The sequence below is a fragment of the Macrotis lagotis genome, chromosome X (genome assembly GCF_037893015.1).
Source record: "Macrotis lagotis isolate mMagLag1 chromosome X, bilby.v1.9.chrom.fasta, whole genome shotgun sequence".
NCBI lineage: Eukaryota > Metazoa > Chordata > Mammalia > Peramelemorphia > Peramelidae > Macrotis > Macrotis lagotis.
In genome coordinates this window covers 310,524,436-310,548,858 of record NC_133666.1, presented here as the reverse complement: position 1 = coordinate 310,548,858, position 24,423 = coordinate 310,524,436, and the positions used below count along the sequence as shown (strand labels likewise).

General features: G+C 36.7%; 1 protein-coding gene across 4 annotated transcripts in view; it reads left to right on the top strand.

The window, feature by feature from the left end:
* KATNAL2 (katanin catalytic subunit A1 like 2) overlaps positions 1-24,423 on the top strand; it is a 143,092-nt gene that overhangs the window by 61,943 nt on the left and 56,726 nt on the right. For 2 of the 4 annotated variants that reach the window (XM_074200496.1, XM_074200494.1), the window contains exons 3-8: positions 9,107-9,273; positions 10,854-10,890; positions 16,535-16,652; positions 18,041-18,139; positions 19,965-20,063; positions 20,266-20,343. In XM_074200496.1, coding sequence (XP_074056597.1) covers positions 9,107-9,273; positions 10,854-10,890; positions 16,535-16,652; positions 18,041-18,139; positions 19,965-20,063; positions 20,266-20,343 — 598 coding nt within the window. Of the gene's footprint in view, positions 1-9,106; positions 9,274-10,853; positions 10,891-16,518; positions 16,653-18,040; positions 18,140-19,964; positions 20,064-20,265; positions 20,344-24,423 lie in introns of all 4 variants that reach the window. The other 2 variants (XM_074200495.1, XM_074200497.1) reach the window with 2 other exon arrangements.

The window sequence follows — 24,423 nt, the reverse complement described above, 5'->3', positions numbered from 1 at the left end:
TATGTGTGTTGAAGTCTTCTTGAATGTGCACAGGAATTGGGGTGAAAATAGATGTGACCTGGGTACCAAATTCATTAAGGAAGGGAAATTTCTTGAGGTTCAACAGATAATGGCCCCCAGAATTTAGATTGTTTGTTAAATATGAATAGCATGAATCTTAAAGGAGAGCTTTCTGAGTCATGGCAATCAAGGGAGTCTTGAAATGGCGGGGGGGGGGGGGGCGGAATACTCTGACTCCAACAAAACCAGTGAGTGGGACGGGTGTATGAATGAAAATGCAACCAGTAATGAAATCTGTAATTCCCGAATAGCCATGGAATGGAAAGGTTTCTATTGCAGACAGCTTGTTTAAGAACTGCAACTTTTCCCCCTATTTTATAAAATAGTGCTGAATTTTGTGGCTTAGAAATTGATAAAATGTTCATTCCTATTGAATTCATTTAGGTCTCTATCTAGGGCTCAAAAGAACTGGAGATATGTTGTTAATAGGCTTAAGTATGTTAGTACTGGATATACCAATATGGTTCATTTCATTCAATCAACAAATATTTTCAGAATATGTTATGTTAGAAGCTGTGGAAATATAAAGAAGTATAAGATATATAATATATATATATATATACACAACATTTCATGTATATACATACATACACACATCCAACATTAGTCTCTCCTGACTTCTATTTCCACATCACTAGTGTGTCCTAGATATTTCCAAACAGATATTCTCAGCAGCATTTGAAATTTAATGTGTCCAAAAGACTCATTTTTGCTTCTAAATTTGTCCCTCCTTCCTTTCTGTAGTAGTTCTTTCCACCCATTCACCCATTCACCACAGTTCCATGTTTGACTCTTCCTTCTCCCTTGCCTCTCATATCCAGAGAATTGGCAATTCCTTGTCATTCTATTTCCACACATTTCCCTCCACTCACCCGGCCAGTCTCTCATCACCTTATCCCTCTTAATCCTCAAAGTAAAGATCTAGAGTCTCCTAATTGGTCTCCCTTCATTCAGTCTCCCACCTCCCCAGTCCATCTTCCATTCAAATGCCAAAATAATCTTCTGGAATTATTAGTCCAACCATTTCAAATCTTTGATCAGAAATTTCAATGTTTCCCCTGGTACTTTGTGATAAAAAACAAATCCTTAGCCAAACATTTAAAGCCCTTTTATGGAGGTTCCCATTTTTCTTACTAGCTTTAATTCATGTATTCTATGATCTAGCCACATTGGGCTCCAAATTGTTTTCTAAACTTGACATGGGAGACATTGGCACTGTATCATTCCCCTTAGCATGGATGCTTCTTGAAGGCTGGACTGTTGTTTTGCTTTGTTTTAAAACTCTGGACCCTAGCATTAATAAATGTTTTGTGAATTGAATGATCTCTGCCCTGAGGGAGGTCATATTCTCATTGAAGAGTCAAACTTGGGGCTACTAGTGGCACAATGGATAGAGCACTGGCCTTGGAGTCAGGAGGACCTGAGTTCAATTTTGGCCTCAGACAATTAATAATTACGTAGCTGTGTGGCCTTGGGCAAGCCACAACCCCATTGCCTTGTAAAAATAAAACAAACCTAAAAAAAAGTCAAACTTTTGATATTTTTGTACCGGAAGAGATAACTTGGGAAATACTTTGCAAACTTTAAAATATTAGATAAATGCTATTATTAGTTATTGTCATTATTATGTGACAGTACTTGTATAAATTTAAATAAGGATAACATAGTTTATGAGGTAGATGCTAAATAAGTGATAAAAGATGCCACTGTGGTGCTATAAGAGTTTCTAGGAGGTGACTAGTTAGGAATAGTAAGAAAGACTTCTGGGAGTAAATAGGTCTTGGGTGGAACCTTTTCATTTTTTTCTATGCTCCTGAAATCTGTGTCACCTTTGAGTAATACTCTATTCGAACAGTAATATTAGTGATGGTTCACATTTATATAATGCTTTAAGATTTACATGGTGCTTTTTAGAAGAAAAATATGACATTGAATTTGTTGAAATTAAAGATAGTCTTTTCCACCTAGATTTGTCATATTTGTGACATTGAAGAAAGGGCTTGTTGCTTTCCTTACCACCAACCCCAGTTTTTTGCCAGTTCAGCTGTGCTCTGGGTTAGAGGTTCAGATTAAGGTAAATCTAGTGATTCAGCTTGGCTAGAGAGAAGATAAAATTATTTTCTGGACTAATTTTAGCGTTTGTGTTTGCCCTAAGATTAACTAGGTATTTATTCTCACCTACAATAGGTATCTGTCTATTGCACTCCCACTGCATGCTCAGAATTAGTTGTACTATGTGAGATAAGGGACACAAAATAAACCAATGACCTAGGCGTACCTTGTTCATAAACTGTTTTCACCCCAACCAGTAGAAGCAGTGGATGGAGGCTACAGAGGCTGGTGGGCCATTGATAGTCATTTATGGAGTGGTAGTTTGTTTTAGTCACTGTGCCGGGCAATGGGGACATAGAGAAGGACAAAATGAGCAGTTTCTGCTTTTTGGAAAAATTGAGGTCTGAGAAACTGTTTCCCAAAACCCTGGTGCTTAAGAACAAAACAAAACAAAACAACAGATCCTCCCCAGCCCCTGCAGTTGCCGTTTTCACCACCAGAGGATAGCCTTACATCATCAGAATGACACAATTCAGGATTACTGGGCACAGGTTTTCCAAAACGAGCAGGATCATGGAGGTAAAAGCTGAAATGCAGGCTTTGTAGGGAGGCAAGAGCAGGAAAACAAAGTGGGGAAGAGGTTGGTAAGAGGATTTATAATCAAACACTAATTTATTTTGTTATAGACTAAATGCTCTAGGAATTAAGAGAATGATCCTTATGACCAGGGTTAGTCAGGAAAGGCTTCAAGGAAGAAGTGTAACTTGGGCTAGGTCTTTGAAGGATGAACATTTATGAAACTTCACTCTCTTTCTTTGCCAGAGAGTCATCTGCTAGCCAGGAATTCAAAACAGAATGGTGCTGGGGGAATGATTTTTTTTTCGTGGTTTGAGTCCAAGATTTACAGAAAATTAGAGCTGAAAGATCTTAAAGATCATTCAGTCTGACATCTTACCTTTACAGATGAGGAAACTGAGACCCAGAAAGGTTAAATGAAGCCTATGGACCCACCACTAACCAGCCTTTGAGCTTATTGTTGAGCTGGAGTCCAAGAAATTAGTATATTGATCAGACTTAATAATGTCTTTCATGTAACCTCAAGAAAATCAACAAAGCTCTGTGTCTTTAGTTTCTCCATTTGTAAAATGGCAGTAATCACCAGTGTTGATTTAGGGAGTCACCAAACATTGGCTTCCATGTAAAGCCACTCAAAATTGGAGTAGTTATTTACTGAGCTTCCCTTTTTTCCCCCTTGGTAACTTCTATCTCTCCTCTCCACCTTCTTTCCTCCCAGAAGGAAACTTCACCATACATATTGAAACTCCACCAATTACACTAACTTTACAGTTCTCCAACTTAATCACTTCACATAATCTATTTTTCCATTCTGCCTCTGCCATACACAAAGATGGTCATAACCCTTTCCCTTCCCATAACCATCAAATGTCTGTCACTTCTCTGTTCATGAACTCTGAAGTTCCCTTCTCTGCTCATATTATGTAGTCATTTCCTTCTCCTTATGCTCCCTTTTCAGCTTCACTATGACCTATAGGCCCTTGATCTCTCAATTCTTTTCTATCCCTCAATACTCTTCTCTCTTTCCCATCTTGATTTCTTTGGTGAAACAGTTCAACTTTCCACTGTCCTTGTCTCTCATTGTCCCTCATTTCCTTACTTCATTACCAGCCTTGCCCTACTAAAGCTCACCCTTGAATCATTTCCACAATTTACTGTCTTTGCTCCTTCTCTTATAAGAAAATCATGAAACTGTGTTTTCTGTAGCTTTATGCTCATCATCTCAAAGGGCTCTCTTACTGAAGCAAGGTAATCTTTCTATATGTCCCTATTTAACTCACTATCCTACTCACCATAGTGACTTTTCTAAACTTTTTGTTACTCCTGAAATCTCCCAATCTCCCATGATTCCCCTTCACCTCCAACTCTCTTCACATTTCACTGAAAACATTGAGGCCATTTATAAAGATTTCCCCTTTTTTCTCTTCCTTATTATCCCACATCACCCAGATGCCCCTTGCCAAGATCTCCTTTTCCCTTATACCCTTTTCCTTGCATAAGCCAACCCCTCCTACATGTACATCTTCTCCAGTAGATTGCCCCCATTATCATCTCCACTCTCAAATTTACCTTCAATCTTTCACTGTTTATTGCCTGCTTCCCACCTGCCTAAAACCATGCCCATGTCTCTCTCATCCTCAAAAAAATCCTCTTGATCCATTCATCCCTACTAGCAAATTTCCTATATTTTTCCTTCCCATTCTTGGCTAAACTTCTTGAAAAAGGCCATCTATAGTTGATGCCTCCAACTTCATTTCCTCTCACTCCTTTCTAAACTGTTCACAGTCTGGCTTCAGACTTCATCATTAACAGAAACTACTTTCTCCAAAAATGCTAATGATATCTTTAAAGTTTTTTTTTAAAATTTAAGGCAATGGGGTTAAGTGACTTGCCCAAGGTCACACAGCTAGGTAATTATTAAATGTTTGAGGTCATATTTGAACTTAGGTCCTCCTGACTGCAGGGCTGGTAATCTATCCATTGCACTACCTAGCTGCCCCTCAATGATATCTTAATGTCAAATCTAATGATCATTTTATTAATCCTCCTTGTTTTTACCATCTTTGCAGCCTTTACCCTCTTCTTGATCCTGTCAGAAAATTTCAGTGGCATCTTTCTATCCTTGTTGCTCTATCTGTAAGGTCATTTTCAGTTTCTTTTATTGTATTTTCATCCAGGTCATGCCCACTAATCAAAATGATTCCCCAGACTCAATGTTGAGTCCTCTTCATTTCTTCCTCTATGCTGTTTCACTTGGTGATCTCATCAGCTTGCATGGTTGAATTATTATCCCCATGCTGATGATTATTAGATTTACTCATTCAGTCTTAATTTCTTTCCTGAACTTTAAACTTGCATCACCAACTATTCACTGGACATCTCAAGCCAGATATTCTATGGAAACTTAAACTTAACATATCCAACATATTATCTTTCCTCCTGGAATGCCCCCTCCCCTTCCAGACTATTATAGTTGAAGGTAACACTACCCTCCTAGTCACTCAAGTCAAAACCTAGGATTTATTGTTGAATTCTCTCTTCCCTCCCCCCTCCCCCCAATCCCATGAATTTTCATATCCTATTGATTTTACCTTTATAATATTTTCCCCACAATGCTCCCTTTTCTCCTCTGACACTGCAACCACCAAGCCATCATCCTGGTCCCATTCTTATCACCTCCTGCCTAGACCACTGTAATAGTCAGTCATTTGATTTCCCTGCCTCGATCTCTCCCATTTCAATTCATCCCCCATTCATCAAATTAATTTTCCTAAAATGCAGATCTGAGTATGTCACCTCCCTATTCAACAAATTCCAGTGGTTCCCTATCTTTAAAAAGCAAAACCTCTCACAGCTCAGTCTCTTTCTACCTTTCCAGTCTTCTTACCTTTACTCCCTAACATTTACTCCATGATCTAATGACCCCGACCTCCTTGTTATTCCTGGAACATTTCTGAATGTTCATTTTTACCTCCTCCCCCAACTCCCCTCCTCCTTCTTTCTCTACCTCCTGGCTTTCCTGGCTTCCTTCCATTTTAAGCTAAAATCCCACCTTCTGCAGGAAGCCTTTTCCATTTCTCTTTAATACTAGTGCTTTCTCTATGTTGATTATTTCCAGTTTTCCTCACATGTAGTATTTGTATATGGTTGTTTTGTACAATATTTGGTAAAATAAGGAAATGTCATTTCATTTATAATGCTTTTTTTTTTGGTTTTGGTAAAGCAGTGGGATTAAGTGACTTGCCCAAGGTCACATAGCTAGGTAATTATTAAGTGTCTGAGGCCAAAATTGAGCTCAGATTCTCCTAACTCTAGGACTGGTGCTCTATCTACTGCGACACCTAGCTGCTCTTCATCTGTAATTCTTTAAAAAATTGGCTTCATAAATTTGTATGAGACAACTTTAACGGGAAAAATAGTATCTTGTACCTTCTAAGACAGGAGTCTTCCAAACTTCAGTGAGGTAACCTTGATTTAAAAGACCTGTTAAGAGAAGAAACTTCCTCTTCTCCTATTACCTCCCAGGTGCAAAACACATATATAGAAAGAAATTATAAAAACATTTGGATTTCAGAAATTTGAGACATAGCTTTTTTTATTTGTAGTACTACTTAGTTTTGTATTAGACTTTTACACTGACTAGCTTTGTGTAGACTTCTTCAATAAAGGATTCAAAAATACTTGCAATTATATAAAAGCTTTTGTTATAGGAGCTTATCTGATTGACTTAAAACCCCTATAAATTTGCCAGAACTTGTATATCTAAATGAATATTGTCTCTCACTACAGAGAGTCTACATTTATCCTCACTCTTGTGCAAAGGGTTTGGAATTGCTTTTTAGTCATGACCTTTTGAAGGATCCCAGTTGAAACAAATTTTTGTCTTTTGAGAGTAGATTGTTTGCTCTTCTGGAAACAGCCAATATTCCTTTAAGGGCCCAGACTATTGAACAAAGTAGAGGTATGTAACAGTTCCTTATCTCCAGTTACCTTTTGAATGTCTTGAATGGGATGTCCAGTAGACATCTTAAACTCCGGATATCCCAAACAGAACTTAATCTCTTTCCCCTTAAAACTCTCTGCTCCCCACCCTACCCCATCCAAATTTCTCTATTACTGTAAAGGACAGTAGTATCTTTACAACCTATGGATCATCCTCAACTCTTCCCTCTTTCATATCCAATAACTGATATCCATATCCATTTTTTTTTGCCAAATTCTGGCATTTTTCCTTCATTAGCATCTTACTTTGATACTGCCACCACTCCGGTGCAGGTCCTCATCATCTCCTGCTTGGATCATTGCAATAACCTGGCAGAAGCTCTGCCTGCCTCAGGTATCTCTCTAACTCCAGGCCATCCTCCAGTCAAGCCACCACAATGATTTTTCCACTGTACAGGTCTGATCATGTCACACACACACACACACACACACACACCTCCCTCCCCCTCAAAACCTAGCTTCCTTCTTTTTTCCTTCATGTACTCCATCCTCCACCAGGTACTCTTCAGTCCAATGACTTTGGCTTGCTAATTGCTCCACAAACAAGAGACTCTTAACTTTCTCTGGCTGTCCCTCATACCTAGAATGCTCTCCCTTCTATCTCTGGCTACTGTCTTACTTTAAGTCCCTTCTAAAACTAGGTCTTCTGCAAGAAGTTTTTCCCAACTTCTCTTAACTCTAGGACCTTTTCCTCCGTTAATTAGTTCCTGTCTTTTTCTAACTATCTCTTATTTGTATACATTTTAGATTGTTTAGAAATTTTTTTTTTTTGATGAGGCATTGGGGTTAAGTGATTTGCCCAAAGTCACACAGCTAGTAAGTATCAAATGTCTGAGGCTAGATTTGAACTCAAGTCCTGATTCCAGGGTCAGTGCTCCATCTACTATGCTACCTAGCTGCCCCTTCCCCTATTAGGTTGGGAACTGCTTGAGAACGGTACTATCTTTTGCTTCTTTTGATATCCTCAGCTAGCATCATACTTTTTATATTGTTGTTTTGTTGTTTCAGTCATGTCTAACCCGTGTAACTCCTTTTGGAATTTTCTTGGCAAAGATTCTAAAGTGTTTTACCAATTTCTTTTCCAGTTCATTTTCCAGTAAGGAAACTGAAGCAGAGTTAAATGACTTGCCCAGGGTCACACAGCTAGTAAATGTCTGAGGCTAGATTTGAACTCAAGGCGTTCGGTCTACTGCATCACCTGGCTGTACAAGTGCTAAGTAAAATAAATGTTTCTTGACTGATTGACATCTCTCTAGTTAAATTGGAAAACTTGTAGCCCTCTTAAAAAAACATAGGAAGCTGCATAAAGATCATAGCTCATATATAAGTGATGTAATATACAATATAAGTAAATAATAATAAATAAAGCTTCTGAAAACTATCAATTAAAAAAAAGGTGCGGCTAGGTGGCACAGTGGATAGGGCACCGGCCCTGGAGTCAGGAGTACTTGAGTACAAATCTGGTCTCAGACACTTAACAATTACCCAGCTGTATGGCCTTGGGAAAGCCACTTAATCCCATTGCCTTGCAAAAACCTAAAAAAATAAAACATAGGTTTGAAATATATTATCAGGTTTGAAATATATTATCATTTTTGGTCAGTGACAAATATCACTAAAAATTAATAAATTTTTTTCTTATGTAGCTTATATATAAACTTGAAAAATAATTGCCAAATTTCTCAATTTACCATCTGAGAAACGTTGTGAACAACAGCAGCGTTATTGATGATATACAGCTAGGTGGTACAGTGGCTAGAGCTATAGGCTTGGAGTCAGGAAGACCCCAGTTCAAATCTAACCTTAGATATTTACTACCTGTGTGATCCTGGGCAGATCATTTAATCTCTACTTGCTTCATTTTTTTCCATCTGTAAAATGTGGATAATAATTGAACTTAACCTCACAGGGCTGTTATAAGGATCAATTGAGATAATAATTAAAAGTCTGTAGCATAGAACCTGGCAAATATCAGGCAACATATAAATATTAACTGTCTCTCAGGGTCATGTTCTTTTTTTTTTTTTTTTTTTTTAGGTTTTTGCAAGGCAAGTGGGGTTAAGTGGCTTGCCCAAGGCCACACAGCTAGGTAATTACTAAGTGTCTGAGACCGGATTTGAACCCAGGTACTCCTGACTCCAAGGCCGGTACTTTATCCACTACGCCACCTAGCCGCCCCCAGGGTCATGTTCTTAAGGAGACAGCACACATATGAATGTATAAATGCTAGCCTATTTAAAAGGCTATCTTGTTATTTTTTAGTCACACCCTACTGACCAAGGTACATTCTGCTCTATGTAACATGGTCTTGTTCTTTTGTATAGTCCTTCTTTTTGAGTCTGTAGTGACTGTTTCTTTCATTATTTTTCCTCAGGGTTGTTGTTAATGATTGATCCACTTCTTTTGCAATTGCTAGATACATTGATGCCGCCAATGCTTTGGAACAAGAAACCAAACAAGGCTTACGGCGTTTTGAAGTTTGTGACAATGTTGATCTTGAAACTATTTTGACGGAATATGAGAGCTATTATTTTGTAAAATTTCAGAAATACCCCAAAATCATCAGAAAGGCAATTGAAACTGGTAGGTGAAAATGTTTGTGTTGTGTGTGTGTGTGTGTGTGTGTGTGTGTGTGTATGTGTGTGTGTGAAATAAGACTCTTAAATCAGTGTTTCCATCTTACTCCCCAATAAAGATGATTCCCCATTATCTAATGTTAAGATAACATATTAGAAAGATCATATGGTTCCCTTCCCCTTGATTCAGGTGCTAAAATATGGTAAATTGTCTAGGTTTTGCTCTGTCTCTCACCATTAGAGTAACTTTAGAGTTCAAAGATCAGAATCACAAATTGTCATGAAAAGTTCTTAAGAGACCAAGAATACTTTTCCTTTGTGACTGTGTAGTCAAGAAAGCCCTGGACTCAAAGTCAGGACATCTGGGTTCTTTTTTGATATTGACAGTATTTGGATGAGTCGGGGAAAAGTCATTTGTCAATCTCCATTTTTTTAAATTTATAAAATGGAGATAACCATACTCCGCTACCTTCTTCATAAGGTTGCCTTGAAGAAAAATCTTTGTAAATGTTAATGTGCTCTATAAATGTGAGCTATTGTTTTTTCTTTCTATTAAAATAGAAAGGGCTATATGACAAAGAGATCTTTCCAGCTAGATAGGAAAACCTATTAGCTGCCTTGAAAGTCACAGGGAAATGGACGTTGGTGAAGCTAATAGCTCATGTATAGATAATGAAATGCTCTCGAAAGCTATCAATTCAAATAATAATCAATATAATACATAGGTTCAGTATAGGTTAGCAGTAAATAGAGGTTGGTTGGGGGAATATCTAAAGTCAGGACCCTGTGTTTTGTAGTAATAGATTGACTCTTAAAAGCCCATAAGTGGAGGAAGTAATTATAAATCAAGGAAGATCATTGTCCTCTTTACAAGGGACTTGTTAAGCCATTGACTTGAACATTTAATTCAAGGACCAGAAAACTAGAAGGACCATGAATTCAGAACAATTGAACCCAAATGTCCCCAAATCAAAGAATCTTGGAGTTAGAAGAATCCCTATAGTTTATCAAATCAATTATCTCCATCCTACAAAAAATCAAAAGGCTGCTTTAAAATCCAGAAATCAAATAACAAATCATGATAAGTCCTAATCATTAGCTCATTGGGGAAATAATATAAGATATGGGGTTTTGACCATTAGTTCTGGTGTACTGTGGCACCCATTCACATTATTCTTCTGTGGTTTCTGACATCAGTTTTTTTGCTTCTTTGCAAGTAAAATTACCCAGCATTAGAAATATCATGAAATCTCTGACAAGATTCATGTATTAACTTTGTAAATGACAACTTTATGAAATGACAGCTCTAAAGCTGGTCCAGCGCCCTCTTGATTCCAAGGTATCTTATTTCAATGACTTTGGTGCCTCTTATGCAGGAGGCTACAGGGCTCAGCTTTTCTCATAGCAGGGGGTAATTTATTTTCATGTGCCATTGGCCAAGAATAGCATGAGTCTGCATTTCAGTAGGGTTTATAGTTACAGGCCCAGATTTCTTAAAAGGAGGGACAGTTGTCAGAATTACTCTTTCCTTTGTTTGGAATTTGGTTAAACTTTTCTTTTCTTCTTTCAACATTTAATTCCCTGCAGAAGAAAACAAGATGCCACGAAATGGAAAGTCCAGAAGGTAAAGTGAATGGAATCAACTGTTTTTGAATATCTCATTACAGTTGTCCTGAGGGCATTATGGTTGACATAAAACATTCATTCCTATTCATCTAATGGGAGGTGCTTCTGGATTGAGAGTCGCACCATCCATTTATGAATGGTTGTTGACTATAAGCAGCTGTACATTGGCATGTGAGCTTAACGGGCCATAGACTTCTCCCCCAAAATCGATCTCATCCCACTGTAAGATTAGGAATCAGCGTGACTCAAGGGAGCATGACTGAGGATCTTTGCCTGGGACCATCTATATAATTAAATTAAGCCTTGAAGCTTTGTCTCACTTTTCTAGTAGGACAGTATAGCAGTATTTCTTCAAGCAGATTATATCAGTACTTCTCAAAAAAAAAAAAAAGGGACACCTGGTATGTGCCACTGCAAGCCAGGCTTTCCCTAAAGTTTCAGCTTTCATTCCTCCTTTGCATATACTATTACTAGGGTGGATCTATCCTTGCATTCCATCTGACTTCTCCATTCCTTTTCCTCATTTTATGTCTTTAACATGGATCATCCCACAGCAAAGCTCCACTCTGTGTTTATAGTATCTTATGTGAATTCCTCGAAGACTTTACTCTTTTCTCTTTATTATTATAGATAAATTTGCTTTTTTAAAAAAAACAAAGTCTGTCTTGCATCACAACAAGTTTCATCTTTTTCTCTTTGCCTTAATTCCCTCCATTCATCTCTTCCATTCCAATTTTCTTCAGTAGTTCTTGGTTTTTCCTTTGTCTTCCCCAGTGCCATGACCAATTTAGGGTTAAAAAAAAAAAAACCAACCACCAAAAACCAAAACTAGAGAAACGACTTTCCTAAAGAGAGAATGTGGGTTTTTTTTTTTTTACCATCAAGCTTAGATCTTTATAGATCTGAGTATTATTAGATAATAGCTTCTTTAGTTAAGGAAGTTTTAATATTCTTCTTGCTATTGAAAGGTTTAAACTTAATTGGAAGGAAAAGTTTGAACACCTGTAGAGGCTATACTATTTTGTAACCCATAAATAAAAAAAATTGTGTAGTGTGTCCTAGTGATTTTTTTCAATGAAGTGGTGAAGTGGTTGGCATTGCTTATTTGGATAAAATTTTTCAAAGTTTAAAGAGTACCTTGTGTAGGTTGCCTACCCCCTCATCTGTTACCTCTAAAAGGAGACTAGTTTGGGGGTACTACACCCACCTCACAGGCTTGTTTGGAGGAGCTACACCCACCTCACAGGCCTGTTTGGAGGAGCTAATAAAAATGATTGGAGAGGAGCATGTGCATGAGAGGAAGTGCTGTGGAAATGCTTCATGTTAATACGCTGCCTAAGGCTAGTGTAGTTTTACTCCGTTCTTTAGGAACAGTTTTATTGTGTGACAAAAGTGTTATTCTTTTATTTATAGTTTTCATAAAACTAGTCAGACTATAGTAATAAATGGTAACTACTTGTGAGAGGAAACAGTGGGGGCATCTTAAAAAAGCAGGACTTTGGAATACATGTGAATTCTGATTATTTACAACCCAAATTCATGATCAGAACTTCCTCAGTATTTCTTACCCCAGCAAGAAGTTCTGTAATGGAGTGATGTGAGTTTTTAGAGTTCATCGTTTCTTTGTAATAGTAAAAGCTTACTGGATGATTGGATAGCCTGAGAATGCTTTTACCCCAGTATTTGGAGATGTATTATGTGGATGTATATAGAGAGAGATATGTGGATAAGAGATATATGATGAAGGCCAGGTATGAGATGCATATGTATGAGATCCTACACACACACATACACACACATAAGTATGTGTGCACACATATATAGACACATATGTATATATGAGAAAAAGGTCAAAATACCAACTCAGAGTTTACATATAGCATTTTGTGTTTATGAAGTGCCTTCTACATGATTTCATTGGTTCTTCACAACTCTTTGAGGTAGGTAGTACAAGACCCCCCATTTAAATAATCCCATTGAACAGATGAAGAAATTGGGATTTGGAGAGGGGAAGGGATTTCCCCAAAGTCACACTGGATAGATGAAAGCTCTGGCACTTTAACCCAGGTCTTTTGACTGTTATTCAGTGATCTGAATGAACGATGATTAAAACTAGGAAGGACAGATAGGAAATTAATGAATTATGTTCCCACTAAACTTCTATTGCCAAAGAAAATTAAGAGTCTGTGCCTTTATTTTTGTCATTAGTAAATTAGTACTCATGCATGATAATGCTTTTTGTATTTTACATCAAGGAAGAGATCCCAGTAAGCATTCACTTATGAAGGGCTGTCATTAAGAATGGAAATTTAAACAACTAATTGTTTAAGGAATTAGTTAATTCTTAAACATCCCTTAAATTTATTCTTTGTTTTTCCTTTCTGAGATAGTTCAAGTTTGAATGTTAGCTAAAATATATATATGTATGTGAATATATGTCTTTGTGTGTATGTGTGTCTGTTTTCAAGAATTCTAGAGGAATATGTTTGTATATGTACACACATATATTAGATTCTAGCTAAAGATGAAACTTGGACTACACAAATATAGTCTGAAACTCTAGACTATATATATATATATATATATATATATATATATATATATGTATATATATTTTCTGAACTATATGGCTATATATGTTTATAATATAATTATATATTATACCTATATAGTTTAGAATTCTAGAGGACTCTGTGTGTGTGTGTCCTTGCTAAAGATGTCAAACTTGGCCTATCTCAAAATTTTAGAAGAATATATGTACGTTTATGTATGTATGTTTTGTTACATATGTGTATGTGCACATTTGTGGTTCTGTATATATATATGTACACATATGTACACACAGGTATATGTGTATTTGTTCTAGCCAGCAGCTAGGTGGTTTAGTGGATAGAACATTATTCCTGGAATCAGGAAGACACCTTTTGCTGAGTTCAAATGTGACCTCAGATACATATTAGCTGTGTGACCCTGGGTAAGTCACTTAAACCTGTTTACCTTATTTTCCTCATCTCTAAAATGATCTGGAGAAGGAAATGGCAAACCACTCTGGTATTTTTGCAAAAACAACTTCAAATAAGGTCACAAAGAGTTGGACAAAACTGAAAACAGCTTAACAGATGTTCAGTTCATGCTAAAGACTAGTTCAGAAAGGAAGCAAAAAGAATAAATTCAAGGGATGTTTAAGAGTATATATATATATGGATGTGATTTTTGTTCTTCATTCCTCAAAGACGATTATGACATCAGGGAGGTGCTACCATAACAAGCACATAAATTGAGTGAGGGGATTCTGTGCTGTCACGGGCCTTACTTTCTCTTTCAAAGTCATCTGATCCAGTGTCTAGATATGAATCAGGACCACTGGAGACAGTCCTGGATGTGAGGCAATCAGGGCTAAATGCTCCATCCCTTCTGTTTCTTGGCTGCCCATTACATATGTGGGGCAGCTGTAGCTAGGTGGCACAGTGAAAAGGGCACTGGCCTTGGAGTCAGGAGGACAGAAGTTTGAATTCACCCTCAGACTTTTGACTCTTACTAGCTGTATGACCTTTGGCAAGCCACCTAACCCTGATTGCCTTGCATCCAGGGCCATCTTCACTCATCCTGATTCATATCTGACCACTGGACACAGGAGGCTCTGGAAAGTGAGACTGGTGACTTAGCACAGCACCCCCTCACTCAAATCCAATTCATGTGCTTATCATGGCATTAGTTCTCCGACGTCATGGTCTTCTTGGAGAATGAAGGACAAACAACATCATCATCATCACATATATGTACATATGTGTATATTCCTCCCCTCCCACATGTGTGTGTGTGTGTGTATTCCTCCCCTCAAAATTGTTTCTTAAAAAAAAAACTTTTTAAAAGCCACAAGTTACTTGTGCTTTGATAAAATGTTAGGGAGAGCCAGTTTGGAGAACTAGAGTCCTGGGTTCCACTTCTTTCCTTAACTTTGATGATCGCCAAGCAGTACCTTCATTCATCTTCTTATGCTTCAGTTTCTCCATTTGTCAAATGGATTTAAAAATCCCCATCTCCTATCAGGGATGTTGAGATAAAGACAATAATGTAAGTGAAACTTTTTTTTAAATGTTAATTATGTCAGTCAACAAGCATTTATTACTGAACCCTGGGGACATATAGAAAGGCAAAAAACCCAAAACAGAACACCTGCTCTCCAAAATTTCCCATCGTAATGGAGTGTTCTCATTCTAATGGGGTCTCCCCATGCAAAGAGCTACATTAGCAGGAGATGCATACAGAGCATCTTGGAGGTAATCCCAGAAGGAAGGCAGTGGGGGGCAGGGGGGAGGGGGAGAGAACCAGGCAAGGCCTCCCTCAGAAGGTGAGATTTAAATAGAGTTTTGGAGGAAGTCAGGAAAGAAATTAATAAGTGTGGAAGAGAGATTCTGTAAAGAATCTTTACTTCTCATAGGACTTCCAAAGATATTTCATATTACCAAACTAGAATCAAAGAACTATGAAATAGACTTTGCCCTCAAGGAACTTTTATTTCATTTGGAGAGACAATCTGTACATCCCTACAAAAGCATAGAGAGATATGTAGAATGCAAATTATCTCATCATTTTATATAAGATAAAAGTGAGACAGAGAAAAGTTGCCTCTCTCTGTTCACCACAGATGAGATTGTTTTTGATATAACTAGGAAGAGAACTCAGGTCTCTGGATATTAGTCATTGCATTTTCCACAAGATGAGAATGGTAGTATATGTTTTTTTTGCTCTATTATTAACAGGGCCTATAAAATCAAACACAAATGCACAAACTATGACTTTTTAATTCCCATGAAAATATTAAGTCAAAAATACAGAGGGTGATCAATTAGTGTATGAGGGAAAAATTCTAGTGAACACTTAAATTTTATATTTAAAAACTGTATACCAGAGAGGGCAGCACAACCTGTAACTTTAGACTTTCTTAGTTTCCCCCACTTACTATGTCACCCTAATTAAGTCATTTGCTTTTATTTTGTCCTTAAAATGGATATTGTAATACATTGAGCTTATTTTCACTTTATAGAGATATTCTGAGTAATAACTAGTAAGAATTATTTTAAAAAATATTTTGTAAAAATGATTTCCAAGTAATTATTGAGTGAAGTTTTAAGTTTTTTTTTCAACAAAACCTTTTGAGCATTTATTGTATATAACCATGTTGGTTAGTTGTCCTTCATTCTTGTAGAGGACCAAAATAACATGATTTTGTTGAAGTCAAAGTACAGTGTGTCTGGTTGGACTAATATTAGTTCGAATCCGAGGGAGTGGGACACAAAAATTAGGTAAAAAATCCACAGTTCTTATCTTTAGAGAATCTAATGCATAGGTGTAGTGGCAACAAGAACTTAATGCTACTTGTTAGACCATAGGGTGCCATAGATAAATTGAGGGAAGGGGAACACAAGAGTGATCAGATGAGGACGAGTTGGGAAATGCTGCTTCTTGGAGTGGGATTTGTTAACATGCACCCACAGAGTAGGTCAGAGAGCAGAAGTGTGTAAGAAGGACTTGGTCCGATGTGTGACTCTCTCCCTTTAGGTGTGCTGTGCTTCCTGAATGCTTGCTTGCTGCAAATTAAGTAGTTACAATAATTTCCTTCAAGGTTTTTTGTACCCTAGGGTGGTGAATGATACTTCTCAGAATCTTCCTAGGATCCCTCAGCATCGACCGCAGTCAAAGACAACATCAGGGAAGACATTGGAGCCCAAGCACCCCAACAAGGATAACTCTAAACAGGTTAAAAGGGAACTGCCTGAGTTTGTTTGCAGAATGGTGCTTTGTAATTGATCCTCATCAGTTTTTGAAGTTAAGATATGGCTAGCCAAAGGATAGAAATGATTATTTTTGTGGTTATTGTTTTGGGAATCAAATGGACACAAGATGAGAGGAAATCATTGACTCCTTTAGATTTCTCTTGTGACTTTTTGGGGTTGAGGAATCACTATAAACATGGGCACTGGTCTTTTCTCAGAGCAAGGAGAAACCAGGCAAGGGCTCCTAATCTGCAGGGAACCTTCAGCAGTTCCACTTCTGTTGAAGACTTTCTCTTGTCATGAACCTAGTTTCAAGAATAACAGGCTGAAGAGAGGCAGGATGAAAGGCAGACAGGCAGGCGAGAGACAGACAGAGCTGACTTTAGAATCATGAAGACCTGATTTCATTTCCTGCCTCAGATATAATGACTATGTGACTGTAGACAAGTCACTTAACTTCTTAAGACTGGAAGTTTTCAGAGCAAGTGCTAGTTTACATTGGCAGAGGGAGTTTTCCCACAAGAATTTCCTTATGTCAATGAAATCATAAAAAAAATTAAAAAAATATATGGGTTGTTATGAACTGGAGGGTTAGGGGGTGATCAGGATAAAAATGTAACTCCTCTTATTTTTATTCCTAAATAAGTACAGAGAACTCATGTTAGTTATTTAAGGGAAAGTATATAATGTAAAATGAAAGTAGAAGGCCAAGAAAAAGAATCAGAAGTAATATTCTGAAGGAAGATTAGTGAGATGCAAAGGCACATGATCATGTTAATCATCGGTTAGCCAGGAGAATCTTTTCAACATCTAATCAGATTCTATAATTTTTATGTAGGCTGGCCTATGAATTACCTCAGGTAATTACAATATGATGCTAAAGAGGCAAAGGTAATAGGTGACAAGATAAACTAATTAGCACTGTATAGTCAAGGTGCCTTTGGAATAGTTGATTAGTAACATCACTTGGTATATCAAAAATAGTATTTTACATTAAATCATAGAGATTGATGTTTCATTCAATTGGAATGATGTACAAAAAAAATCACAAAAACACTGAATAAATTTCTCATAAGACCAACATATCATATTTAATTTCTGAAGGTAATCTTCCCCCCATAGTGTATTCTTATAAGAACGTTCAATGAATTAGTTCAGCATTACAACATAGAAAATGTGACCATTATTTACTCATTCACCAAAAATTAATTGTCTACTGTGTGGAGAGCATTGTGCTAGGGCCATAGTCTCTGCCTTTGTGGAATTTATAACCTAGTAGGATGAGACACAAGCACAGGTGACCTTACTTAGTGCAACTAGGCCATTGCTCAAAGCTGCATTTTTATTTTTGAAACTGTTTTCCTTCTTTAGGAGACTGACAATACAGCTTCTGCAGAGATTCCTGACTTTGGTTTAAATATATCAGGAATCACCAAAAGCATGGGGTGTGAAAATGCCCAACCAAGAAGGGTGAGTCAAATACTCAAACACTCATAATTGGAAATGGGAAAATTTCTTATAAGACTTTGAAATAGAATTCCTTTTCTGGTTGTAGTGCTGATCCATTATATTTAAAGTTGTAAGTGTCAGTAGGACTGTCACATATTATTTAATGATATTTTATTTACCCACTTGTCAATAATGGCTTGCTAATGTAGTCACTTTTTATCTTTGATGTTGGAACTTAAATTTACACTGGAAGGGGAAAAATGTTGCTGGTTCTTTAATCTTGTCCTTGATAGAAATTTCTTCCTATATTGTGTTTATTTTATGTTCTGATTCTTAATAGATGGTATCTTAAGCAGAAGATACTAAAATTGAATGGATATTGAAAGAAGAGATTCTCTCTCTCTCTCTCTCTCTCTCTCTCTCTCTCTCTCTCTTTTGCAAGGCAATGGGGTTGAAGTGACCTTTCAAGGTCACAATCTAAGTAAGTATTAAGTATCTGAGTTCAGATTTGAATTCAGGTCCCTTCTGAATCCAGGGGCAGTGCTCTATCTACTATGCCACCTATCTGTCCCTGAGTATTTATTTTTTAAAGAAAAGAGTTCTTTTATTCTTAAAGTATTGCTGGGTGATCATCTGTGTTTTAAAACACTCCTGCAAAGCATGACCTCCAGAATTCTTATTTCCTTCTGTGTCCTTTTTCTATTTTTTTGCTTTAACCCATCTCTCATTTATGCAACTTCTGATGCATCTAGTTCCAACCAGCCAAACTGAAATAAGGGTGGAGAATGCAGTACCTCTTAGATAACTGAGGCAAACAAATCAACCAAAAAACAACCCTTATGTGAATGAATTGAATAGTTTAGAAAAACTGCCTAGAACTCTGCATAATTTGGATAGGAGATTAAAACAGAAAATTAAGCATCTCTTGAGTTAGTCTGTATGGTCTGTATGTTAGTACTAACTTTTTTCACCCTTCACCCCCAAATTAAGAGGAAGTTTACTGTTGGGTCTTCTGGCTTCATTATTAACATTTTCAATTCAGTGATAAGTGGTCCCCATTGTTTTTGTGGTGAGTTCTTTCTGAAGCATTATAATTGTTTTTGGGTGGGATGTTGGGAAGATATGTGGAAAAGAAGATGGCAACCTAGACAGCTGACCTTAGAGAAAGGAGGGGGTGCACTACAAGTTTCCTGAATCACTCTCATTCCCATTATCAAGATACAGGGAGGAATGTGTGACCCTGTCACCCTCACCCCTTCTTCAGTCCATAAATATTTGAAGTTAGAGAAATTTTAAATGCCCAAGGAGTGAAACCTTCAATCTTGTCCTCTTCTGCATAGTTCCTATTTGGAACCCTTGCTCTAGGCCATAAATGATTTTGTTTTGCTTTTACACCTAAAAGTAAAAAAAAAATAAAACTGTCACCTTAATTACCTACCTAATGGCAGGTTTATTTGTTTTCAATATTCATAGTTTTTTCTTCCAGTAATCTCATGTCCTATTGAGAATGCACATTTTAAAAGCCTAAGAATACTTGAAATGTATAATATGAAATGTATAATATTGTTGGATTTGGTAGTCGGAGTGTGGCAACAGGGATGTGATCATCCTTCTGAGATTTATATCTGGAGAGACAAAACTGTGTCTATTTGATGGCATAGGACAAGGAGTTTGTATGGAGTAGTAAAATGAACCCTGGGCTGGAAATTAGGAGTACTGGACTCTATTTCTGGGTCTTCTCCATGGTTCCTGTAGCTTTAATAAAGATGGGAGATTAATCTAGTGCTCAAGTCTAAAATTCAAGTGAAATATTTCAACACAATAAATAACTATTGTTAACTTTCAGGGTCAAGTAATTGACTTCCATGGGTTGATCACAGATGCTATCAAAGGAACAACCAATGAAATAACCTTAAACAGTTTTGACTATAATCCAGACCCTTCAGTAAGTGGCAGTTATGTTACGTTTGTCTTTCAAAAGATACCAAAACATAAAAGAATTTGAGAAATAGAATTCTCAGAAATCCAATTAGAAATAGAGATCAAATAAAAGGTCATTATAATGTGTTACCATGTCTTCATGTACACTTTTTTTCCTTCTAAATTATGAGACATTTTAATGTAAGGTTTTTTGTTTCTATCTTCAGGTACGATTGCTAAAACCTCTTAGTGCCTTTATTGGCATGAATAGTGAGATGAGAGAACTAGCAGCTGTTGTGAGCAGGGTAAGATCTGATATTCATCTCACAAATTTACTAAACCTGATTGTGAGCATGTGAACTGTTTCTTTTATTAATAACAATAAATATGATCATTTATTTATAAAGTGGCCCCCACATGTGAAGATGCTTATATTTAGAGGAACAGTAATGTATGATAAATAAATTATAGACTCATAACATTACAATACAAAAAGCCCATCTTACTATAGAAACCAAGAAAACCAATTGAAACAGGACTTACTTATAAGGAAAGTATAGGTGTAGCTAAGGTAAAAAATACTATCTCCTCATCTCCTCCGCCTCTAACCCCCTTAACAGAAAGCAAAACCAAACAAAAAAAAAACCTTCTTTAGGTCTTACTTAATCAGTTTCAGAGACAGGCAAAAGAAGTGTCAAGAAGATGATGCCACAATTTGAAATATTCAGGATCAACTAGACCAGTGTGAAAGAGATGTCACTAATAATATCAACCACAGGGATTTGTGATTTGTGGATCACAGTATTTTTTCCTCATTTTAATCATGTTGTGAAATCAAATCAAATCAAATCAAAATAGGAAAAAATGCATAAGACAACTTTTAAAATTGAAGATAGTAAGCTTTGGTCTGCATTTACACTCCACAGATCCTTCTCTGAATATGGATGGTATTTTCCTTCGTAAGCCTTTTACAATTGTCTTTGATTACTGTACTGCTGAAATGAACAAGTCCATCATAGTTGGTCATCACCCAATATTGCTGTTAGCATATATAATGTTCTTCTGGTTTTGAATACTTCACTCAGCATCAGCTCATGAAAGTCTTTCCAGGCTATTCTGAAGTCCTGTCCCTCATGATTTCTTATAGAACAGTAGTGTTCTGTCACACACACCAATTGATGGGCATCTCCTCGATTTCCAATTCTTTTCCACTACCAAAAGAGCTGCTATGAATACTTTTAGATATGTGAGTTTTTTACCCTTTTTTGTGATCCCTTTACGATAACAACCCAGCAGAGGACTTGCTGGATCAAAGGATATGCACGATTTTATTGCTCTTTGGGCATAATTTCAGATTGCTCACTAGAAAGGTTGGATCAGTTCACAGCTGCAACAACAACACATTAATGTCTCAGTTTTCTTACATCCTCCCCAACATCGATCATTTTCTTTTTTTTTTATATTGACCAATCTGATAGGTGTGAACTGGGCTTCAGAGTTGTTTTAATTTGCATTTCTCTAATCAATAATGATTTAGAACATTTCTTCATGTGATATAAATAGTTCTAATTTCTTCATCTGAGAATTGCCGTTTATATCCTTTGACTATTTATCAATTGGGGAATGACTTGTATTCTTATAAATTTGATTCACTTCTCTATATATTTTAGAAATTTAGAGTCCTTTTAGAAATGAGTCCTTTGTCAGAAAAACAAATTATAAAAATTGTTTCCCAACTTATTGCCTTTCTTTTAATCTTAGTTGCATTAGTTTTATCTGCACAAAATTGTATAATTTAATACGATCAAAATTTGTATCACAGGATTAAGTTAAAGTCTGGAAGCAGATAGTAGGAAATGTTGCCTGAACCATCCTTCATAAAGTCGACAAAATAAGAGGGCAAATCAATGCTAAGAGCAGGAAGTGACCTCAGAGTTCATACAGTTCAGCCTGATGCTTGATGGTTGAATTCCTACTCTTATCTTCAATTGGTAGCCAGTCTCTGTTTTGAGATAGTTCATCCAGTTTGCAGATAAGTCATATCCTGTGCTTTTTTTTTTATCTCTACATTTTCTCACTTGGGTGATCTCATCAGCTCCCACAGCTTCAATTAACTCCATTAATCGTTTCCAGATATTTTTTATCTATTCCCAGTCTCACTTTAGAGTTCCATCAGATTTTTTTTAACTCAACATGTCCAAAATGGAATTCAATATCTCTTCTCCCAAGCCCACTCCTCTTTCTAATTTCCTTACTACTTTTGGAGAAACCACAATATATTTCCATTCACCTAAGTTTTCAATATTGGCGTTATCCTTATCCATACTCTTACCTAATACATCAAATCATTCGCCAAACCTTGTTTGCCCTCCACAGAAATACTTATATACATGCCCTTTTCCATGTCCATGCCATTGTACTGTCTGTTTCCATGACTAGAATGCCTCCTCTTTTTCTGTATCTTTTAGAATCATTGGCTTCTTCTAAGACTCTACTCAAATCCTACCCCCTACTTCCATTCTTGTTTCTTCTCTGAGATTACATCTACTCTTCATATATCTTGTATGAATCTATAAGTATGTACAGCTAAGTCCTTATTAGTACAAATAATGAATCCCCTGAAGAGATCACCCCTGGTCAGATTTGTGCTATTTGAAGTTATAGTTAATGTAAAATATGCTCATTGAATGCAAATAATGTAACTACTTCAAAGGATTTCTTATTTGCAACAAATAGGGACTGGCTTTCTGTTGTCCCCATCCCTACTCTAACCCTCCTCTCCCACCTCCACCCCAGCTCCCAGTAAAGTTAAGCTCCTTGAAGGCAGGGCATATTTTTGATTTATCTTTGTGTCTTCCTGCTTAGTTTGCAGTAAGCACTTAATGCTTGTTGACTGATTGATATAACAGACTATGTTTGCTCCTCCCATGGAAGGTAATATTTTTGACTCTTTATCTCACAAAAATGTAGAACTATTTTAGATGAATTAGGTGTATGTATTGAATTGAGAAACACAATAGATCCTTGAATTATAGGCTTTCTTTCTAATTTCATGCTACTTCCTATAGTTAAATAAACAATGGAACATAGACTTGTCTCAGAGAAAAGTCTAATGAATCTTCCTGTCCCTTCCCCCCATAAGAATAGTAACAGAACTGAAGGGATTTCAAAGACCATTAGTCGACCTCCTTCATTTTATAGATGAGAGACCCAAGGATCAATATAATTAAATGACTTGTTCTAAGACAAGTGTCAGAGAGGTAGGATTTGAACCCCAAACCTCCACCTCCTGAATCCAAGCTCTTTCCCCACACCATGTTCCAACCTCCATTTCTAAAATTATTCAGCTCCACCAACTATCACAAAGACTTCATCAGAAGGATGCCAACAGAGACTGGAAAATTTCTTGGGCTAACCTTTTTTAGTAGAAGGAAATCTGACATTATATGACTATATTGTAAACTCCTCAATCATTAAAAAAAAAAGACAGCCCAAGTCCAGTCAGTTGTAACATTTTAAAGAAATAAAATTGCATTTTTTATATCACCTACATTTCCTAGAATAGCCTACTCCCACTCCCAGGGTGCTATTCCTTATAACAAAGAATTTAAAAAGAGAAAAAAATAATTCCACATACCTAACTAGTACATTGGAAAAGTGTTAACATTATATACAGTGTATCATACCCATAGTCTCCTTCCTTCTCTTAGTTGGATCCACACTTGGTCAGACATTAAGTAGCTGGGCAAGTCACTTCACTTCTGTTTTCCTCAGTTTCCTCATCTGTAAAATGGGGATAATAACAGTACCTCCCTCCTAGGGTTGTTATAAGGACCAAATGAGATGATAAGTGTAAAGTGCCTAGTCCAGCATCTAGCACCCAGTAAGTGTTAGCAATTATCATAATTAGATAATATTTTTGGTTGTTTTGTTATTACTGTTTTTTCCATTTACATTATTTATGCATTGTATATAGTTTCCTAGTTCTGCTTATTTCATTTTATTTCACTTCATGCATAGCATCTTTTTTTACAAAAGGGACCATATCAACAAAGCAATCATAGATTGTAACCTGAGAGTATCTAACAGCCAGTCCCTAAAACATTCCTCGAATGTGGTTGTCCAATTTCTACTTGAGAACATCCAGTGCTAGGGATTTAATCACCTCCAGAGGCAACCCAGACTAATTCTGGACAATTTTAATAATGAGAAATGACCTCCCCTTACTGAATTGACGCTGTCAGGATATTGTTTATAACGATACCAACCTTGATCCCAATTCTGAAAAAAAGTCTTTAATTGAAACATAGCTGTCCATACCCAAGAGGCACTTGGAAGACCAAGTAGATAAACCATTTCCTGGATCATTGTCTTTTGCCTTTTCC